Source organism: Didymella exigua, assembly GCF_010094145.1.
Source record: "Didymella exigua CBS 183.55 unplaced genomic scaffold M421scaffold_49, whole genome shotgun sequence".
NCBI classification, from domain to species: Eukaryota; Fungi; Ascomycota; class Dothideomycetes; order Pleosporales; family Didymellaceae; genus Didymella; species Didymella exigua.
Window position 1 is genome coordinate 168,420 of NW_022984823.1, and position 16,857 is coordinate 185,276.

Consider the following 16,857-nt stretch of genomic DNA (forward strand, 5'->3'; position numbering starts at 1 on the left):
TTTACCAGCCAATTCAGGGGTGCAAATGTATGTACATTTTGCCTCTATTTTGGCTGCAACACCAGGTTACTCCTCCGCGCGCGACCTCTTTCATCTAACCACATACATGCCTATACCATCTAAGCTGGCTTCCCACCTGTTTAAGCTTTAGTTATTATCTCTTTCTTCTATTTTTCCTACAGAAAACAAAAGCACCACTCTACATTACTACTAGAACCCTTCTAAATTAAGCACTTATTACTAAACTTGAGCGTGCGCTGCACCCACAGGAAGTTACGCTAAAGTTTAGAGAAGATCTAACGCTCCTTAGCATGCTTAGCAGTAAGCTTTAGACGCTTTTTACAGTAGAGATTAGTGAGGCCCTGTTGTTTAAGTACTCTATATAGTGTAGAGCGACTGGGTGGCTTCGAAGGGGTGCCCTCCGCGTTCACATACACCGCCTCTTTGGCTAGGTCTGAGTACTCTATCTTTGGTGCGGCGCGTGCCTTCCGGTAGATGATTTTCTTCTGCGATAGCGATAGTATAGGTGGCCGCCCGCTGCGAGGCTTGTCCTCCGTTGTGCCAGTTGTGGTGTACTTTTTCCTCAAATCGCGTATGCAGCGCTCAGTGCGGCCATACGCGTCGGCGGCTTCTTTGACTGTGCATCCACCCGCTAATAGCCCCATGATCTGATTTCTCTGAACGATCGTCAAGTTAGGTCCTCTACGCACATTTTGGTCTAACTCTTGTAAAATTTGGCGTTGTGGCGGCATCGTTATGACGCTGCAAAGTTGTGGTGTTGATGTTGTGATGGAGACGCGTGCGCACGGACGGAAGAAACTTTTGACCTAGTACTGTACATCATGTGCCTGAACTTTCTACCAGCAGCGACAGCTCAGACGGAACAATGGAGGTTGACGATGACCATCTGGAAGAATCCGACTTGTTTGATCTCTATGAAGCAATGTATTTGTCCTTGCCAGAGACGCGATTTTCCGACAACAGTGGCGACGAGCCAATAACAGAGCCAGCACCACCGAGCCACGTCGATACCACTGTCTCACAACCCCTCCGCCGGTGGATGACGACTCCACGGCGTCGTCACCTTGAGCGTCAGAAGGGGTGGCATACGAAACCCCTCGTCTATCGCTCGGTCTCGAAGATGGCAACACGGATGGGACGATACCGTCAAATCACTTGCACGAGTCCATACGCAGCACGTCCGAGTCGATAACCTCTTCCGTTGGGATATGAAGACTACCTCTATGACAGTCGGCAGCAGGACTGCAGCGGCAGGTTGAGCCCCATCCTGGCGGCATTCCATCCTTAACACGGCGAGCACCTTGAGACGGTTACAGCATGTTGAAATACTGTTAAGAATTATTTGGGGCTGTGTTGGTGGGGTGCGCAGCAAGTTGGCGACGGAGTCGCGATTCCTGAAACGGGTAACCGAAGACGAACCTCAGTTAATTGACCCCAACCCGGAACCGCGAGGTTTGACGGATGGCGAGGGTGAACTTGTTTTCAACGTCCTATGGTCGTATGTGGAAATCCTGGCCGTTATTGGTAATAATAATCTTATAAACCAGGCAGTATTACTTTCTAGAAGCAAAAAGTAAGGGACGTTGTTGACGAAGTGAAGGCTTCACGCGCAGACAGCTGAAGGTTGGTTACAAGAGCCAAACGATGGCAAAAACATACAACAGCGGGTATTCGCTAGTGGTCACCCACCTAACTACTAATCCGCCGGTACGTTGCTTAAATAGGGCTGAGCGAACGGGAAGCCTTGTTTTCAACGTCCTATGGTCGTATGTGGAAATCCTGTCTATTGTTAATAATATTAATCTTAGAAATCAAATACTATCACTTTCTGGAAGCAATGGACCCAGGCGGACACCGCATCCCCTGACTTCGTTCCTGTCCCTACCCAATCCTCTATGTACACAACAGCTTCGCAGCCCCTTTTGATAGTAAAATGTTTGTTAGCTCAACTATCGTCTTCAAGTACTATGTTTTCACATGCCGAGCTAGCTTTTCCGCCCCTTGGTGAATATCAGCGCCCCCACCACTCAATACCTGCTTCTCCCTCTCGTCGTGTTCTGAAAGTAGTCTCATGCCCGCACACCAGACTCCAACCGTGACCGCTGAAATATCATCCAACGCGAGCGAGATTTGGAAGGCTTGCTGCACTACATCTTGCTGTTGGCTAATGCACATACATATACTTCAGTCTTCCGTGCGGACAATTGGTTAGTAGGGCTATGTGATTTATCATTTGTTGCGGCGATGGTGGACATGCATGGATTGGGTTCCCCACAGTGCACATTGAAGCTGTAAATGGACTGTACCAGGGTCCAATTCAGAGATTTCAATCCGACGGGTCACAAGGATTAGTCAACGACTCGACCTATTCAAGTGAAGACAGCTCTCTATGCGATAAGGAAGAAGAAACGTTGAGTTCGCAAGGATGGATTCAAAGGAAAAAACCATGCGGAAGTGATGAGAGGAGTGGATTGACGGTGCATCAAGTGGAAAACTTCAAGCCCTTTGGTAGTTGGAGGGATATAGAGGATAGACTGCATGTTCTCACCAAATAAACAGGACTTGTCAAATAGGTTTCGAATTGACCGCCATCGAGCCTGGTATCGGGGCAGCTCTACTAAGCAGTACGGCTTGCTTGAAAGCAAATTCCGTAGACACCTATTCGCAAATTTGGTCACTGTGCTTTCTCCAGCTTCTAAGAATTACATCCATCTGTAGTATATTGCTGTTTGTGGGTTGTTACGTCCATAACAAGACTCCAAGGGGCCAGAGTACATTGAGTGTTAAACAACAATCCACATCGTCCAGTCAGGCGATCCTACGCAATAAATTATGTTTGTGAAGACTGCTTCCGAAATTGCATGATTAATTCGATCCATCAGGCCTGACACAAAACGATGATGAAAATGCGTGGTCGATGGAAGTGGCTCTGCCTGATCCCCCTTCTCGGCTGCACCTGCCCCGTCATCATGCAGCTCCTGCCATGCCAACGGCCTTGCATCAGCGCCGACAAGCACGCCAGCGCCCACGACGCGATCATGTCGGCCTCGACACACTCGAGCGACAGTGATGTCGACGCAGAGAGCCGGAGCGACGCGCCGCAAGTCGAAGCGCTCTTCCTGATCCGGTTCGACAAGAAAGTCGGGTGCGTTGGGCGAGTACCGCCATGGCGCACGCAATGCTGACGCCTCCAGCTACACAATCGCATGGAAGCGCACCGCCAACGACACGGACCTCGATGGCGTCGAGTTCAAGTCGCTGCCGTCCGGGCTGCACTCGCATGCGAGCGATCTCGTCTACTTCACGCACACGGGCTACGCCGGGCTGAGCGCATTCGCCCGGGGGGATGCGAGCGACGCGGACCGCAATGCGAACTTCGTCTCGGTCGGCATTCTCGTCCGGCGAGATGGCAGATTTGGCCGACTGGGGCGAGCATGGCTGCTTGCTGGGAAGCTGGAGCAGATTGCCGCGGCCCTGGCCAAGGACGAGACGGTCGCGCCGCTGGAGGACTTCTGGGCCGACCAGACGAGCAGGGCCCCAACGAAGCACGTCGACAGCAAGCGCGCCGTCCGCGATCGCGCCATCTCGACGGCCACGGCTGTCCCAAAGGACGAGGAGCGGCTGCCCGCGTACCATCCGGCCCTGGCGATACTGCAGTACCTGGCGCTGCTCGGCCCGCTGGTCTTCAGGCTGCAGCAGGCCGCGCTGCTTAGGAAGCGCATCCTCTTCGTGGGCAGTCCGCCCGTCAGGACGACATGCGAGTTTGGTGAGCGCGCAACAGACTGCATCCCCCGGCGGGCTAGCTAACGGCGACAGTCTACAACCTCTCCGTGCTCTCCAGCATCTCCCCTCGCGACGCCGAGCACCTCGCGCCGGGCACCGAGGACCTCCTCCGTCTCCCCTCCCTCTTCTCCATTGGCGTGCACGACATTCCCTACCTCGAAGAACTGCGCAACCCAAAGGGCGGACACACGCCGGGCAGCGAGCCAGCAGAGGGCTGGGTCGCTTGCACGACAGACGAGATCATCGCGACTAAGCAGAAGCTGTACGACATTGTCGTCGAGATGCCGCACAGCAGCGACGCAGCACCACAACAGCGGCAATGGCCAAAGCTGCGCACGAGCGCAGGGGATGCCCTCAAGGCCAGCCAGCGCGACGTTGCACGGTACAAGCTGCTGCATCGCGAGCTCTGGAAGCACCACCAGCAGGCCACCGAGACATTCCACGACGACGACGAGCAGAACGACGACGCAGCACCGCTCATCTCGCACGACGAGATTGACGCCAAGCGCGCAGACGACGACTTCAACGACGCCTACGACGACACAGCTGTAGAGCCCACGACGTGGTCACGACTTGCGTACCAGGGCTTCATGTGGTGGGCGAGTGCCGGCGAGCGTGATGCACACACCACAGCCGAGAGGGAACTCGACCGTGACCTTGTTGGCGACATAGCCGAGTATGCTGACTCGGTGGAGACAGCCGTCATCGCATACTTCCACCGCCAGTCGTCGCTGATGATCAAAGTACTCTCCCAACTGCTAGAGAGCGAGCACGAGAACGAAGAAGGAGAAGGCGAGGAGGGTGATGCACTGTGGATCGAGCGAGACGATCTCAGCAGGATGGGTCTTGATACCTGGAGTGAGGCAGACCGCGCGTACGTGCAGGAATTTGGCAGTCTGTACTTTGGGCGGAGAGTCGAGATCAGAGGCAACGAGGTGGACTGCTGCGGTCTGCGCGTGCCGATGTTGTAGACAGACCTCCCACGGCTGGTCCTGGGAGAGAAGTGTAGGCTATCTTCGCAGTATCTGATTCTCACAAACGCAACGCACACCCTGTCAATCAATGCTCACTGCCTTCAAATTGTATGCCACTCATTTGCTCGCTGGCAGACAGCGATATCGGCGCGCCCCGCACTCCTTGAACTTTTGCGCCCATGCGCCCCGCCCCGCATCGTCATCCGCCCTGCGGCGGACCTGCACGGCATATCGACGGCTCAACCTCGCACGACGAATTTATCTGCTATGATTCACAGCTCGTGACTCCTTCGCGCCAGTCTCCCTTTTTCTATAACCCTCCATTGCTCGATACCCCAATCACCACTTGACTGTGACTGATTGATTCACACCCCTCGGAATTCTAGTCCACAACAGTCACAATCGAGTGCGCCAATTGGCCGTTGAAAAACATAAACAGCAAAAATGCCAATGCTCGCGGAGCCGTGGACAAAGTACAAGCCGTTCAAGCCGGTGAACCTGCCAGACAGGCAATGGCCCAGCAAGACAATCGAGAAGCCCCCAAGATGGCTGTCGACGGATCTGCGCGACGGCAACCAGTCCCTGGTTGATCCTATGGTGTGCTTCATGGGCGAATCCTGCAAGCTTGGATGTGCTGACGCGTGCAGGACGGCGAGCAAAAGTGGATGTACTTCCAAATGCTCACAAGACTCGGCTACAAGGAAATCGAAGTCTCCTTCCCCTCGGCATCGCAGACCGACTTCGACTTCACACAGCGCCTCGTCCAGACACCTGGCATAGTACCCGACGATGTCTGGCTGCAGGTTCTGTCGCCTTGCCGCAAAGAGCTCATCCGCCGCACCGTCGACTCGCTGAAGGGCGCGAAGAAGGCCATCCTGCATCTGTACCTTGCGACCAGCCCGTGTTTCCAGCAGATCGTTTTCAACATGAACGACGACGAGACAATCGCTCTGGCCGTCGAGTGTACAAAGTACGCGAGGTCGATTACAAAGGACGACCCCGAGCAGGCCGGCACACAGTGGCACTACGAGTTCTCGCCCGAGACATTCTCCGACTCGAAGCCCGAGTTTGCTCTGCAGGTCTGCGAGGCCGTCAAGGCTGCGTGGGAGCCCACAGTCGAGGACCCCATCATCTTCAACCTGCCCGCGACCGTCGAGATGTCCACACCAAACGTCTACGCCGATCAGATCGAGTTCTTCTGCAGGAACGTCTCCGAGCGCGAGAAGATTTGCGTCTCTCTGCACCCCCACAACGACCGTGGCTGCGCCGTCGCTGCAGCAGAACTCGCGCAAATGGCCGGCGCAGACCGAGTAGAAGGCACTCTGTTCGGCAACGGCGAGCGCACTGGAAACGTCGACCTCGTGACCCTCGGCCTGAACCTGTACACACAGGGCATCCACCCCAAAATCGACTTCTCGGACCTGAAGTCCATCATCGACATGGTCGAGACTTGCAACAAGATCCCCATCCATCCCCGCGCGCCCTACGGCGGACAGCTCGTCGTTTGCGCCTTTTCCGGCTCGCATCAAGACGCCATCAAGAAGGGTTTCCAGAAGCGCAAGCAGGAAGGCGCAACCAACGAATCCTACTGGCAAATTCCCTACCTACCCCTCGACCCACAAGATATCGGCCGCACATATGAAGCCATCATCCGCGTCAACTCGCAGTCCGGCAAGGGCGGCGTGGCCTGGATCATCCAGCGCCAGCTGGAGCTCGACCTGCCGCGGGGTCTCCAAATCGCCTTCTCCAAGGTCGTACAGAAGGAAACCGACCGTCTGGGCCGCGAGCTGCTGCCGACGGAAATCGTCGGCCTGTTCGAGGACGCGTACCATCTCAAGCGCAACCCGCGCTTCGGGCTGATCGACTACGACATCGTGGCGGACCGCAGCAAGACACCCGAGCCCCCGACCGAAGGCAAGACGAACAAGACGTCCAACCTGCGCCGCATCTTCAAGGGCGTGCTGGAAATCGACGGCCAGGAGCACACGATCCACGGCAGCGGGAACGGCGCCATCTCCTCTCTCGCCGACGCCCTGCGCGGCCTGGGCATCGAGCTGGACGTGGTCGACTACAACGAGCACACGATCGGGTCCAACAAGGACGCCAAGGCCGCCACGTACATTGGGTGCGTGGTCGCCGGCGGCAGCCAGAAGGTGTGGGGCGTCGGCATCCACCACGACGTGGTGCAGGCGTCGCTGATCGCGCTTCTGAGCGCCGCTTCTTCGGTATGGGTCCACGAACAAGATAGCATCTGGAGACACTAATGCAGGATCCAGTTCCTATCGAGTAGACCGAGCACCCCGGTTCCCTTCCGCCCCAAGAGGAGTGACACGCTCGAGATTCCGAGCAGCCCCCTGCGGCAGAGTCAGAGCGCCGAGCAGCAGAATGGCACTATTGTGGATAGTCTGGAGAAGATGGTTGGGGGCAAGCAGGCGGACGTCAAGAGCGCGGGTGTCTAGCCGTTTGACCATGCCATGTTGTCTGCTTCATTCCGTTTCTGCCTCGCGTTACGATTGCATTGGCATTGGTTGGGTCAGCCCGGTGTTCAAAAGTGCATATACACTCTCAGATCGAGTATTTTCATCATTCAACAAGCTACAGTCTTCCCAGAGCTGCCAACACGTGTATTCGATGAGGTTGCACTGTCATCAATGGACTGTTTCTGCTACACTGCTAGCCTGATTCCCATACCCGCTTCGAAAAGGCATGTACAGGGGAACCTCGATGCTGTCGTGCCTGAACACCTCCCTTCTGAGCGCACGATGATGTTTCTTTGCACATCACCGACAATATCACGTGGCTATGGGAAGCGTCGGATCGTCGAAGAGGCTCTACATCGGCGGCTTCAACTTCGGAAATGCCAGGCCTTCGTCTGTGGACATCATTCTGATGAGCTTCAGACGCGCTTCGCAAATCTCGAAAACTCGAATCGCATTGCGCAGGACGAGGCTTGTGCAGGCTTCGCGAATGAGGAGTTCGCTGGCGTGAACGATGAATGAACTCCCACCGTCGTGAGTACTGAGCATTGGCAGCAACGTCCCGGATTCAACAGGAGTTATGTGGATAAGCTTCGGGATGTGGTGCGGTTGTATACACTACCTATACTTGTGTCGGCACCGAGTGTGCCTTTGACGGTGTTGTGCTTGCATTGTATTCCTCGCGGGATCTCATTGGTCTCTGCATGTAGGTGCTGCCTTCTTGACACATGCTCGATCTGTTTGTGATGTCGAAGATTCAAGGAATAATCTGGGTTCTAAAGACTAGTTTCCTCCCGCACCCAGAGCTCACTATGCACTGTGAGATGCGTGAATCCGTGATCATCGGCCAACAACATCAAGCTGCAAGTCAAACGAATGTGTGTGCAGACTAGACATCATGCATGAAGATTGTAGATATCCAGGCGATGGAACACTTGAAACGTTGCATCAAAATCGCACAAGCTCAACGAGTAAACCCAGCCGCCGTTCACTCGGTCACAGTATACTCATGTCGACTCAGCTGGTGCAGCCACCAGACAAGTCACCCGTATAAGCGCAGAAGAGACCATGGTACCCGTGTTCATTTGGAGAAAGGTGGTCTTGCGCCATGCAGTCCGCACAATACTCACACAGATCATTTCCATCACGTCCCTCCGACTCCCTCGTCGACGAGTCTACGCTCACCGTACTCTCGAGGCCAACGTGATGAGTTTGATGCCGTCGCTGGTGGAGCTCGATTGTGAGCGGTCTCTCAACGCTCTCGACAGCATCCAAGCGGAGGGCTTCTCGCTGAGCGTCGAGGATAGGCGGTGCGAGGCGGTCCGCTACGATCGTATAGCGAGACCGATGGAAGCGTGGAGATGTGACTTCAGAGACTCAAAGCGGAAACAGACAGCTGCTGTGTGGAAGTAGTAAAAGTGCATAGGGCGTTCTTGCGGTTTTAGAAGGGTTCGTGCAAAGCAGTTAATTGTGCTCTGTAATCAGCCGCGTCGCCTCTTCTCTTCTCAGCCTTGAGTCATGCAGTCTCTTGTTCATCTCGTCTCCCAAATCCTTGAACCTTCAGCCGCGTCGTGAGCATCTGCCTTAGCTCTCCGATCTTGCGCTTATCCTCTGCAATGATCTCGCCGTCTCCATCGCCTGTCTGAGTTCCGACCCGACTTCGAACGCTGTCAGTGACTGTTGATCGACTCCCGGAATGTACACATACCTTTGGGTGCTGGTATCGCTCCAGCTGTGTTTTTGGAGCGCGTCAGGTCGCAGCTTGCACACGATTACACTGGCGCTGCTCCGTGGGGAGGGCGAAATGTGCAATCTGGCTTGAGTGAGATGCAGACAGTCTATGCAAAGTGCGACAGTGGGCCATGCTGCATGCATGCTGATAGCCATCCTAATGGCCACAGTGCTTGCGGATCGAGCAATCACTGCCGTTGTGAGACGCTTCAGGAACCTCATTGCTCCTCAGTCTTGATCCCCAGATCACCTGCGGATCTGGGACACTGGTCCCAGAATGCCTGCTCGATGCGGTCAAAGACCACTTCGAGTGCGGTGATATCCTGACCGGTGTCGATGCCGTGTTCGATTGCGTCGCGGACGTCCTTCATCTTCTCCGCCAGCTTCGCCTTGTGCTTCATGTCGAGCCCTCGGCGGGCGGCGACATAGCTCTTACGCGCTCTGCAGGTTTGTCAGCAATGGGTGTCATTGGTATGCAGTTCGGGCGACTGACTGCTTGGCGCTCGCTGCGAGCTGAGCCTGGAGCTTTGCTCTCTCCTTGTAGTCGGCGATGTGTAGGATTTGCTCTTGGGCCATGTGGGACCTCTCCGAAACCTGTGCTCCAACGATAGCAAGCTCATCATCGGGTAGGTGCGTGAGATCGCGAATGAGTGCCTTGACGTTGTCGGGTGGCGTTGATGAGCCGAGCACGCTGTCCCAATGCTGCCAGTCGTCTCCAGCATCGCTGAGATCTTCCACGGCAGCAGTCCGTAAGTTGTAGAGGTGTGTGAGAGCAGTCGTGCGTTCCAACATGCTGAGGTTCACCAGCCGGTCAATGATGCTGTTCAGATAGAGCGCCCTTTCTTCGCCCATGATAGCGGTCAATGGTTGACTTGACGGGATGTAAGAACGATTGTCTGATTCATACCAGCAGCGAGGTAAGAGAAGAGGGGTGGAGATGTCTACACGGGTCGGGAGTGTCTGCTCAGTCAGTATGTTGTATTGGCACTCTTTCCTTTACAGAAAGTGACTGGTCGAGTACAAATGGAGTGATATGAAGAAGCCGCAATCAAGAGCCAAAGACTTGACGCATGTCCAGGTACAAGTCCAGGCTCATGCCTTTGCAGACTAAGGAGCCTGGGGTTCAGACGAGCTGAAACCGCGCTGTCATTGTCGCTGCCAAGCCACAACTATCCACTGATCCTAGGGAAGGCAGAATACGCATCGCTTGGTGTGGGCACTTACTCAAATTGGGGCTGTGGTGTTGTTTGTCGCTACAGGTAATGTTCGGAGCATTTCGGCTTTTGGCGTGAATACTGCGGAATCGTACGGCGAGCGCTTGCCGTTTGCGCTAGAAACACCTGCCAACCTGTACACTCGGCCGGTAAGACACAACGTAGCAATGATCAACACGAGTGCCTTCGACGAGAACTGTAATGACGTGGAATGTCTCGATTGCTTTTCTAGAGCTTCGCTGAGGGTGGTCGCTCCGCCTTCAGCGCGGCATCGATTGCTGCCATGGCTTGCACCAATTTTTCTTCTTGCAACTTGGGCGCTACGACCTGGATGCAGAGTGGAGACCCTACGTACAATTCGCGGTCGACTTCGGTCCCTGTGTTCGTTAGCACAAAATAGCCGGTGGCATTCAACCCGTCTCGAATACAACCGCAATTGGCAGATGCTCCAGGACTGCGGGACACTTACAGAGTGCACGGTTGACCTTGTCCCAGCTGCCCAGCGGCTTACCCTTCATCTCGCCCTTCTTGTCGCCTTTTGTGAAGTTTCGGATCGGAACGGTGCCGGCAGGGTAGTCGAGAAGCACGAAGGAGCTCGTGTAGCCGGCGCCATTGTAACGATCGATGGGCGGAACAGGATGCGGCGCAACAGGGCAGATGAACGCATCAATCTCGCCTGTCTTGTCCCTCCACATCTGCAGGCACTCTTTGCGCAGCTTCTCGCGCTTTCCATGCAGCTCCTGCAGCTTCTCGAACGGCGCCATCTTCCTCCTCTTTAGTCGGGTTGACAGCCACGGCGACAATGGCTCGTCTGCTGCTTCTAGCAGGTCGAACATTGCATTCGCACCTTCGACGTTGAACATACCGTTGGCGAGGGAGTGGCACTGCGAGAAGATGGATGCAATGTCCATTTCAACAACCTCTATACCGGCCTTTTGCAGCTTGGCCTTGGTCTCGTCTAGTACGCGTGTAATCGGGGGTAGCGGCTCGATCACGCCATCTCGTCTTACAACGCCTATCCTCAACTTCTTGGGATGTGAAGCTGAGGGACTCCACGGCAGTGGAACAACATCCGGATCGACTTGCCATGGCTTCTGATCAGATACTGCCTGGAAGAAGAGGTCCATGTCGCGCATTGAGTGGCCTAGTGGGCCAGCGCTGGCAGGCAGACCCATCTTCGCTGCACCGGGGAGTGATCCTCCCTCAATTAGAGCGTACGGAACACGGCCATCGCTCGGCTTGATGCCGTACAAGTTATCACACATGGCAGGGATGCGGATGGAGCCGCCTACGTCTGTACCAACACCGAGGACCGAGCCGCGCATAGCGAGCAGAGCGCCCTCGCCTCCGGTGCTGCCGCCTGCGGTCAGTGCGGTGTTGATGGGGTTGAGTGTACGGCCAAACACGTTGTTGTGTGAGTCCAGCGCCATCAGAGCCTGTGGAACATTCGTCTTGCAGTAGAGCACTGCGCCGGAGCTGAGCAGCAGGTCGACCAGTACCGAGTTCTCGGTAGCCGGCTTGAAAGATAGCGCGGCGAGGCCGAGAGAAGAGTCGTAGCCACGGACATTGAACATGTCTTTGAGTGATACCGGGACTCCATGCAACAGGCCTAGAGGTGGCTTGCCGGCGTCCAGGTGGGCGTCCAGCTCGGCTGCGCGCTTCAACGCATCATCAAAGAAGATCTCGGTCAAGCAGTTGGTGAGTTGGTGTGCAATGGCCGCCCGCTGATGGGGTCAGTGGTCGACCGTCGAACACTGTCAGCGTAGACGTACCTTGCAGAAGGCGGTGGTGACTTGCACACACGCAAGCTTCCTTTCTCGGATCGCTTGAGCAAGGGCTGTGGCGTCGTGGTTTTCGGTCATGTCTAGCTCTTCCTCTGTCAGTAGGCCACACGCTCGTGGTACACTGAGATAGTTGGTGACAGTCGCAGGTGGTGACTGGGGCAAGCGCCATTGGCTGGGGATGCGAGCGAACTGCTGGTCCTTTTTCTGCCATGAGACCGACTGCCACTTGGGCGTGGGTTCGGGGCCAGCTTGAGTCTTTGGTTTAGCCATTGTGATGTTGATGTGTTCTTGACGATGCAGATGGCCAGTGTGGAGATGGCTGGGTGATGCTAGGGTGATGCTAGGCTGGGTGATACTAGGCTGGGTGATGCTAGGCTGGGTGATGCTAGGCTGATTGATACTAGGCTGATTGATACTAGGCTGGCTGATACTAGGCTGATTGATACTAGGCTGATTGATACTAGGCTGGTTGATACTAGGCTGATTGACACCAAGGCTGGGGAAAGAAGCCTCGGTTGTGGGCGGCATGGCTTGAGGGGTACGGGAACTTGAAAGCGCAGCTGTTTGGTGGCGCAGATCAAGTTCATCTCTCACCTACTTTTGTAGCCTACAATCTCACCTACTCTTCAACCTACAGGCGTTCAGGTGCTTACCGACTGCGATCTCCGGGAGGGCAAGTTCCTTGTGTATGTAGAGGGCCTTCGCATAGAGGCTCGGCAGCGGACGGAAAAGGACGGATTTCAACGCGGATGCAAAGCTTATCCGCCTCATGAGTTGTCTGCAAACATTGCGTCGCCGAGGGTAGTGTCACATGCTTTCGCGTCGCGTACTGTACTGCTGACACGTCCAGCTGCCGTTGCTGCTGTCACTACCGTCTGAGATGGTTCGCGCGTAGTGATTGCGTGGCAGCGGCTAGTCCCCAGCAGCGGCTAGTCCCCATCTGATGACGCTACCCCAGCATTTTTTCGAGGCAATCATCAATACGGGCCTGGCACAGTAGTCCCACTGCAGACCCACCCAGGCCGTGCCAGTGTATTTCGCACCCCTTTCGCGCGCCAGGCCTCCTCCCACTCCTCGCCTCCAGCCTCCGCCTCGTCACGCAGCCCCCAATCGCAATCGCACCGCCATGGCTGCCAACGCAACCTCCGCAGCGGCGCTGCACCCGTACTACCCGCTCGGGGTGGAGATTGTGGGCTACCTGGCCAACGAGTGGAACACGCTCGAGCTGGTCAGCATGTTCGCGGCGGGATGCGCCGTCATATTCAGCATCACGTACGCGATCCTGATGCGGACGCGCCCCAACGCCAGCAACGCCGACGTGTCCATTATGATGTGGTTCGTGCTGTGCGGCTGCATCCACTCGTTCTTCGAGGGCTACTTTGCCTACAACTTCCGGCACATGGGCGGCATGCAGGATCTGTTTGGCCAGCTGTGGAAGGAGTACGCGCTCAGCGACTCGCGCTACCTGACCCAGGACGCGTTCGTGCTGTGCATGGAGACGGTCACAGCCGTGAGTGGTTGATCGAGGCCCCGCCGAGCAAGCCGCATGCTGACACGCCCGACAGGCCTTTTGGGGACCGCTGTCCTTTCTCACCGCGTACCTGATCGCCGTCGACCACCCGCTGCGCTACTCGCTGCAGCTGATTGTGTCGCTCGGCCAGTTCTACGGCGACGTGCTGTACTACGCGACCTCGCTGTTCGACCACTACATCCTCGACGTCGCCTACACCCGGCCCGAGGCCGCGTACTACTGGGGCTACTTTGTGCTGATGAACGCCTTCTGGATCGTCATCCCGGGCTACCTGATGTACCAGAGCGTTGACGCGACCGTGCGCGCGTTCAGGGCCGTCAACGACGCCGCCAAGCTGCTGCAAAAGGCCGAGCAGATGGGCTACTACAAGAAGAAGGCGTAGCCTCGCTGGGCTCCTACAGGGAGAAGGCGTAGCCTCGTTGGGCTCCTACAGGGAGAAGGCGTAGCCTCGTTGGGCTACTACAGGGAGAAGGCGTGAGCCTTGAAGAGCCTTGAAGAGCCTCGAAGAGCCTCGACTGGGCTGACTGGGAACGTGTTCGGATAGGGTGCGGGATATGGCGTTGAGGCGCACGGGAGGACGGATGCTGTGTGGACGTGTATATACCCTAGATTCACAGCCTGGTAGTCGAGTGCACAGAACGATATGAGGAAATAGACAATACAGAACGATATGAGGAAATAGACGATACAGAACGATGAGGAAATTGACGATGCAGAACGATGAGGAAATTGACGATACAGAACGATGAGGAAATAGATGACGCAGAACGATGAGGAAATTGACGATGCAGAACGATGAGGAAATAGACGATACAGAACGATGAGGAAATAGATGATGCAGAACAATGAGGAAATAGACGATGCAGAAAGATGAGGAAATTGACGTTGCAGAAAGATGAGGAAACAGACAACGCAGAACGACACGAGGAAATTGACGATGCAGATTTCGTAAAGTCTGTTCCTGATTGTCCCAACGTTGCGTACTCTAGTCGTCGATCGACACACCGCTAGCGCAGATCGGCGCCGCTCGACGACACTTCGGCCCTTGAGTGGAGCATCCAATTCACCAATATTTTATATATCCCGCAAGCCTTCGAAATCATGCTGCTCCCGTTATTCCCGTCGCCAGACAATCTCTCAGCACACACGCGACCATGCGGTTCCCCACAGCCACCGCGCTCTGCTTAGCCGCAGCCGCAGCACCCAACGACGAGCCGCTCTCGATCCAGATGGCGCGCTCCATCATGTCCCGACGCCAGGGAATCTACACGTCGAGCAGCGACGCGTCCGGAGCGCTGCAGGCCGGGCTCGTGCAAAAGACCTTTTCCGCGCTGATGGCGCAGTACCCGAACCACACTCTCGCACCCGCGCTGTCGTGCTACACGACGGCGTCGGCAGACTCGCTGCTTCCGCTGTGGGCCAACACGACGACGGCGCTCAAGTTCTCCCTGGACCGGCTGAGCGCGGGAAACGCGCTGGTGGGTCTGTCCGCGCAGACGGGCGAGGACAGGTACCAGCGAGCGGGGGAGGTGCTGCGCGCCAGCATCGACGCAAACTCGCGCAGCTCCGAGGGCGGGCTGTGGTACTACGTGTACCCGAACTGGTCGTATCTGGACGGCATGTTTTCCTTTGGCCCGTTCTGGGCGCTCTGGACAGCGACGCATGACGCGCGGAATGCCACGGCGTGGGCGGAGCTCAAGAGCCAGTTTGGGCTGCTTGCGCGGCGCTGTCAAGTCGAGGGCTCCGACCTCCTGGTCCACGGGTACGACGACTCGCGCACGGCGGTGTGGGCGAACAACTCGCGCGGGCAGAGTCCGCACGTCTGGGGCCGCAGCCTGGGGTGGTACGTGCTGGGGCTGCTGGAGACGATTTCGGAGCTCGACCGTGCCAGCGCGGGCGGCGCTCTCCGGGACGACTTTGTGGCCGAGTTCCAGCGCAGAATGGGCGCGGTTGTCGACGCCGTCGACGCGGCGACGGGCGCGTGGTGGCAGCTCCTCGACGCGCCGGGCAGACAGGGCAACTACGTGGAGAGCAGCGCGAGCGCCATGTTCACGTGGGCGCTGCTGCGGGGGGCGCGGGAGGGTCATCTCAACGCGACGCACGTCGACGTGGGCCGGCGCGCATACGCCCACCTAAAGGATACGTTTGTGGTGCACAGTGGCAATGGCACGCTGGGCTGGAACGGCACGGTGAGCGTGTGCAGTCTCAACTCGACGGCGAGCTTCGAGTACTACACGACCAGGCCGATACTGTACAACAGCGTGCTGGGCAGTGCGGCGTTTGTGGGGGCGAGCCTGGAGGTGGAGCGGCTGGGGTGTTGACGTGGGAGGTGAGGGCGGCTTTGACCTGTAGTATTCTTGACCTGTAGTATTCTTGACCTGCAGTATTCTTGACCTGCAGTATTCTTGACCTGCAGTATTCTTGACCTGCAGTATTCTTGACCTGTAGTATTCTTTGACCTTGACTTGTAGCATTCTTTGACCTTGACTTTAGTATTCTTTGACCCTGACTTGTAGATCTTTGACCTTGACTTGTAGATTTCTCTGACCTGTCACTTGTGGTGAGGTGGTTAGTGTCCAGCTTCTCACCTGTGGTGAGGTGGTGAGTGTCCAACCCTTCACCTGTGGTGAGGTGGTTAGTGTCCGACTGTTCACCAGTGGTTGGGTTGATGCAGTGGCATTCGACAGCTCCTTGACAGCTGCCATCTGATCCCTGGACGTTTGCAGACTCGGGTGTATGCAGCAGCCGTGAGAAGCCCAGCAGCCGTGAGAAGCCCGACACGGCACACACGCAACAAGGGCTTCCGTCCTTTTGCACTCATGCAAGGCCATTCTCCTGCGCCCCGTGCATGATCGAAGCATGGATGAAGGTGAACGTGGGCGACAAGCGAGCTGCGTCACGGATCTTCCCGCGTCCCCGCCGAGACGGAGCGACTTGTCAGCGCGGCCCAACGCAGAGGAGGGCGGCTGGGACGGCGGCGAGGCGTTGGGAGAAGCAATGGCAGAGCGGGTCAGCCTCACAGACGTACATGTTCCTCTGTCCACGTTCCTCTGTACGTGTTCCTCTGTCCATGTTCCTCTGTACATGTTCCTCTGTACATGCTCCTCTGTGCATGGTCCTCTGTACATGGTCGACTAGTTGGCCTGGACAAGCACGGTCCGGCCGTATCGTGCAGTGCACAGCTCGTAGTCTGCTTGGCTGGTTGGCCGGGTGGGCCAGCTCGTGTGGACCATAGGCTCGCCAGCAGCAGCACAACAAGCCTGAAATTGTGACACCAACCTTTCCCCCGGCGCCCCGGACAAGGCGGGCTGCAGTTGTCGCTGAGACCAGCGTCCACACCCG

General features: G+C 56.5%; 9 protein-coding genes across 9 annotated transcripts; 5 read left to right on the plus strand and 4 right to left on the minus strand.

Annotated features, from left to right (window-relative positions):
* Positions 1–296: 296 nt before the first annotated feature.
* On the minus strand, positions 297–752 carry M421DRAFT_104392 (uncharacterized protein; the record flags this gene model as incomplete). Its single annotated transcript, XM_033587013.1, has 1 exon — positions 297–752. The coding sequence occupies one exon, from the start codon at positions 750–752 to the stop codon at positions 297–299; it is 456 nt and encodes a 151-aa protein (XP_033443771.1).
* A 2,256-nt stretch (positions 753–3,008) lies between these two features.
* M421DRAFT_425743 (uncharacterized protein) lies at positions 3,009–4,874 on the plus strand. Its single transcript, XM_033594182.1, has 3 exons — positions 3,009–3,166; positions 3,216–3,787; positions 3,838–4,874. The coding sequence occupies exons 1-3, from the start codon at positions 3,060–3,062 to the stop codon at positions 4,773–4,775; spliced, it is 1,617 nt and encodes a 538-aa protein (XP_033443772.1). The 5' UTR covers positions 3,009–3,059; the 3' UTR covers positions 4,776–4,874.
* A 118-nt stretch (positions 4,875–4,992) lies between these two features.
* Positions 4,993–7,395, plus strand: M421DRAFT_425744 (2-isopropylmalate synthase). Its single transcript, XM_033594183.1, has 3 exons — positions 4,993–5,375; positions 5,426–7,003; positions 7,055–7,395. Exons 1-3 carry the CDS (start codon positions 5,223–5,225, stop codon positions 7,235–7,237), a joined length of 1,914 nt encoding a protein of 637 aa, XP_033443773.1. The 5' UTR covers positions 4,993–5,222; the 3' UTR covers positions 7,238–7,395.
* Positions 6,924–8,049, plus strand: M421DRAFT_425745 (uncharacterized protein). The gene has a single exon (XM_033594184.1). The coding sequence runs from the start codon at positions 7,253–7,255 to the stop codon at positions 7,775–7,777; it is 525 nt and encodes a 174-aa protein (XP_033443774.1). The 5' UTR covers positions 6,924–7,252; the 3' UTR covers positions 7,778–8,049.
* A 722-nt stretch (positions 8,050–8,771) lies between these two features.
* On the minus strand, positions 8,772–9,838 carry M421DRAFT_96070 (uncharacterized protein; the record flags this gene model as incomplete). The annotated part of the gene is made up of 4 exons (XM_033598364.1): positions 8,772–8,913; positions 8,964–9,072; positions 9,237–9,427; positions 9,480–9,838. The coding sequence occupies 4 exons, from the start codon at positions 9,836–9,838 to the stop codon at positions 8,772–8,774; spliced, it is 801 nt and encodes a 266-aa protein (XP_033443775.1).
* Positions 9,839–10,428: 590 nt separating this feature from the next.
* On the minus strand, positions 10,429–12,254 carry M421DRAFT_9623 (acetamidase; the record flags this gene model as incomplete). Its single annotated transcript, XM_033598376.1, has 3 exons — positions 10,429–10,577; positions 10,670–11,924; positions 11,973–12,254. The coding sequence occupies 3 exons, from the start codon at positions 12,252–12,254 to the stop codon at positions 10,429–10,431; spliced, it is 1,686 nt and encodes a 561-aa protein (XP_033443776.1).
* An 856-nt stretch (positions 12,255–13,110) lies between these two features.
* On the plus strand, positions 13,111–13,897 carry M421DRAFT_9624 (3-beta-hydroxysteroid-Delta(8),Delta(7)-isomerase; the record flags this gene model as incomplete). Its single annotated transcript, XM_033598377.1, has 2 exons — positions 13,111–13,494; positions 13,550–13,897. 2 exons carry the CDS (start codon positions 13,111–13,113, stop codon positions 13,895–13,897), a joined length of 732 nt encoding a protein of 243 aa, XP_033443777.1.
* Positions 13,898–14,744: 847 nt separating this feature from the next.
* Positions 14,745–15,836, plus strand: M421DRAFT_104397 (glycoside hydrolase family 105 protein; the record flags this gene model as incomplete). The annotated part of the gene is made up of 1 exon (XM_033587014.1): positions 14,745–15,836. One exon carries the CDS (start codon positions 14,745–14,747, stop codon positions 15,834–15,836), a length of 1,092 nt encoding a protein of 363 aa, XP_033443778.1.
* M421DRAFT_311823 (uncharacterized protein) lies at positions 15,829–16,855 on the minus strand. Its single transcript, XM_033589211.1, has one exon. The coding sequence runs from the start codon at positions 16,641–16,643 to the stop codon at positions 16,005–16,007; it is 639 nt and encodes a 212-aa protein (XP_033443779.1). The 5' UTR covers positions 16,644–16,855; the 3' UTR covers positions 15,829–16,004.
* Positions 16,856–16,857: the final 2 nt, after the last annotated feature.

Bases quoted from the DNA above. Each gene is read 5' to 3' on its own strand.
- M421DRAFT_425743 (XM_033594182.1), top strand. From the start codon at position 3,060: ATGTCGGCCTCGACACACTCGAGCGACAGTGATGTCGACGCAGAGAGC. The intron at 3,167-3,215 runs GTGCGTTGGGCG...TGACGCCTCCAG, and splicing joins CGGTTCGACAAGAAAGTCGG to CTACACAATCGCATGGAAGC. The intron at 3,788-3,837 runs GTGAGCGCGCAA...TAACGGCGACAG, and splicing joins CAGGACGACATGCGAGTTTG to TCTACAACCTCTCCGTGCTC.
- M421DRAFT_425744 (XM_033594183.1), top strand. From the start codon at position 5,223: ATGCCAATGCTCGCGGAGCCGTGGACAAAGTACAAGCCGTTCAAGCCG. The intron at 5,376-5,425 runs GTGTGCTTCATG...TGACGCGTGCAG, and splicing joins AGTCCCTGGTTGATCCTATG to GACGGCGAGCAAAAGTGGAT. The intron at 7,004-7,054 runs GTATGGGTCCAC...TGCAGGATCCAG, and splicing joins TTCTGAGCGCCGCTTCTTCG to TTCCTATCGAGTAGACCGAG.
- M421DRAFT_425745 (XM_033594184.1), top strand. From the start codon at position 7,253: ATGTTGTCTGCTTCATTCCGTTTCTGCCTCGCGTTACGATTGCATTGG.
- M421DRAFT_311823 (XM_033589211.1), bottom strand. From the start codon at position 16,643: ATGTACAGAGGACCATGCACAGAGGAGCATGTACAGAGGAACATGTAC.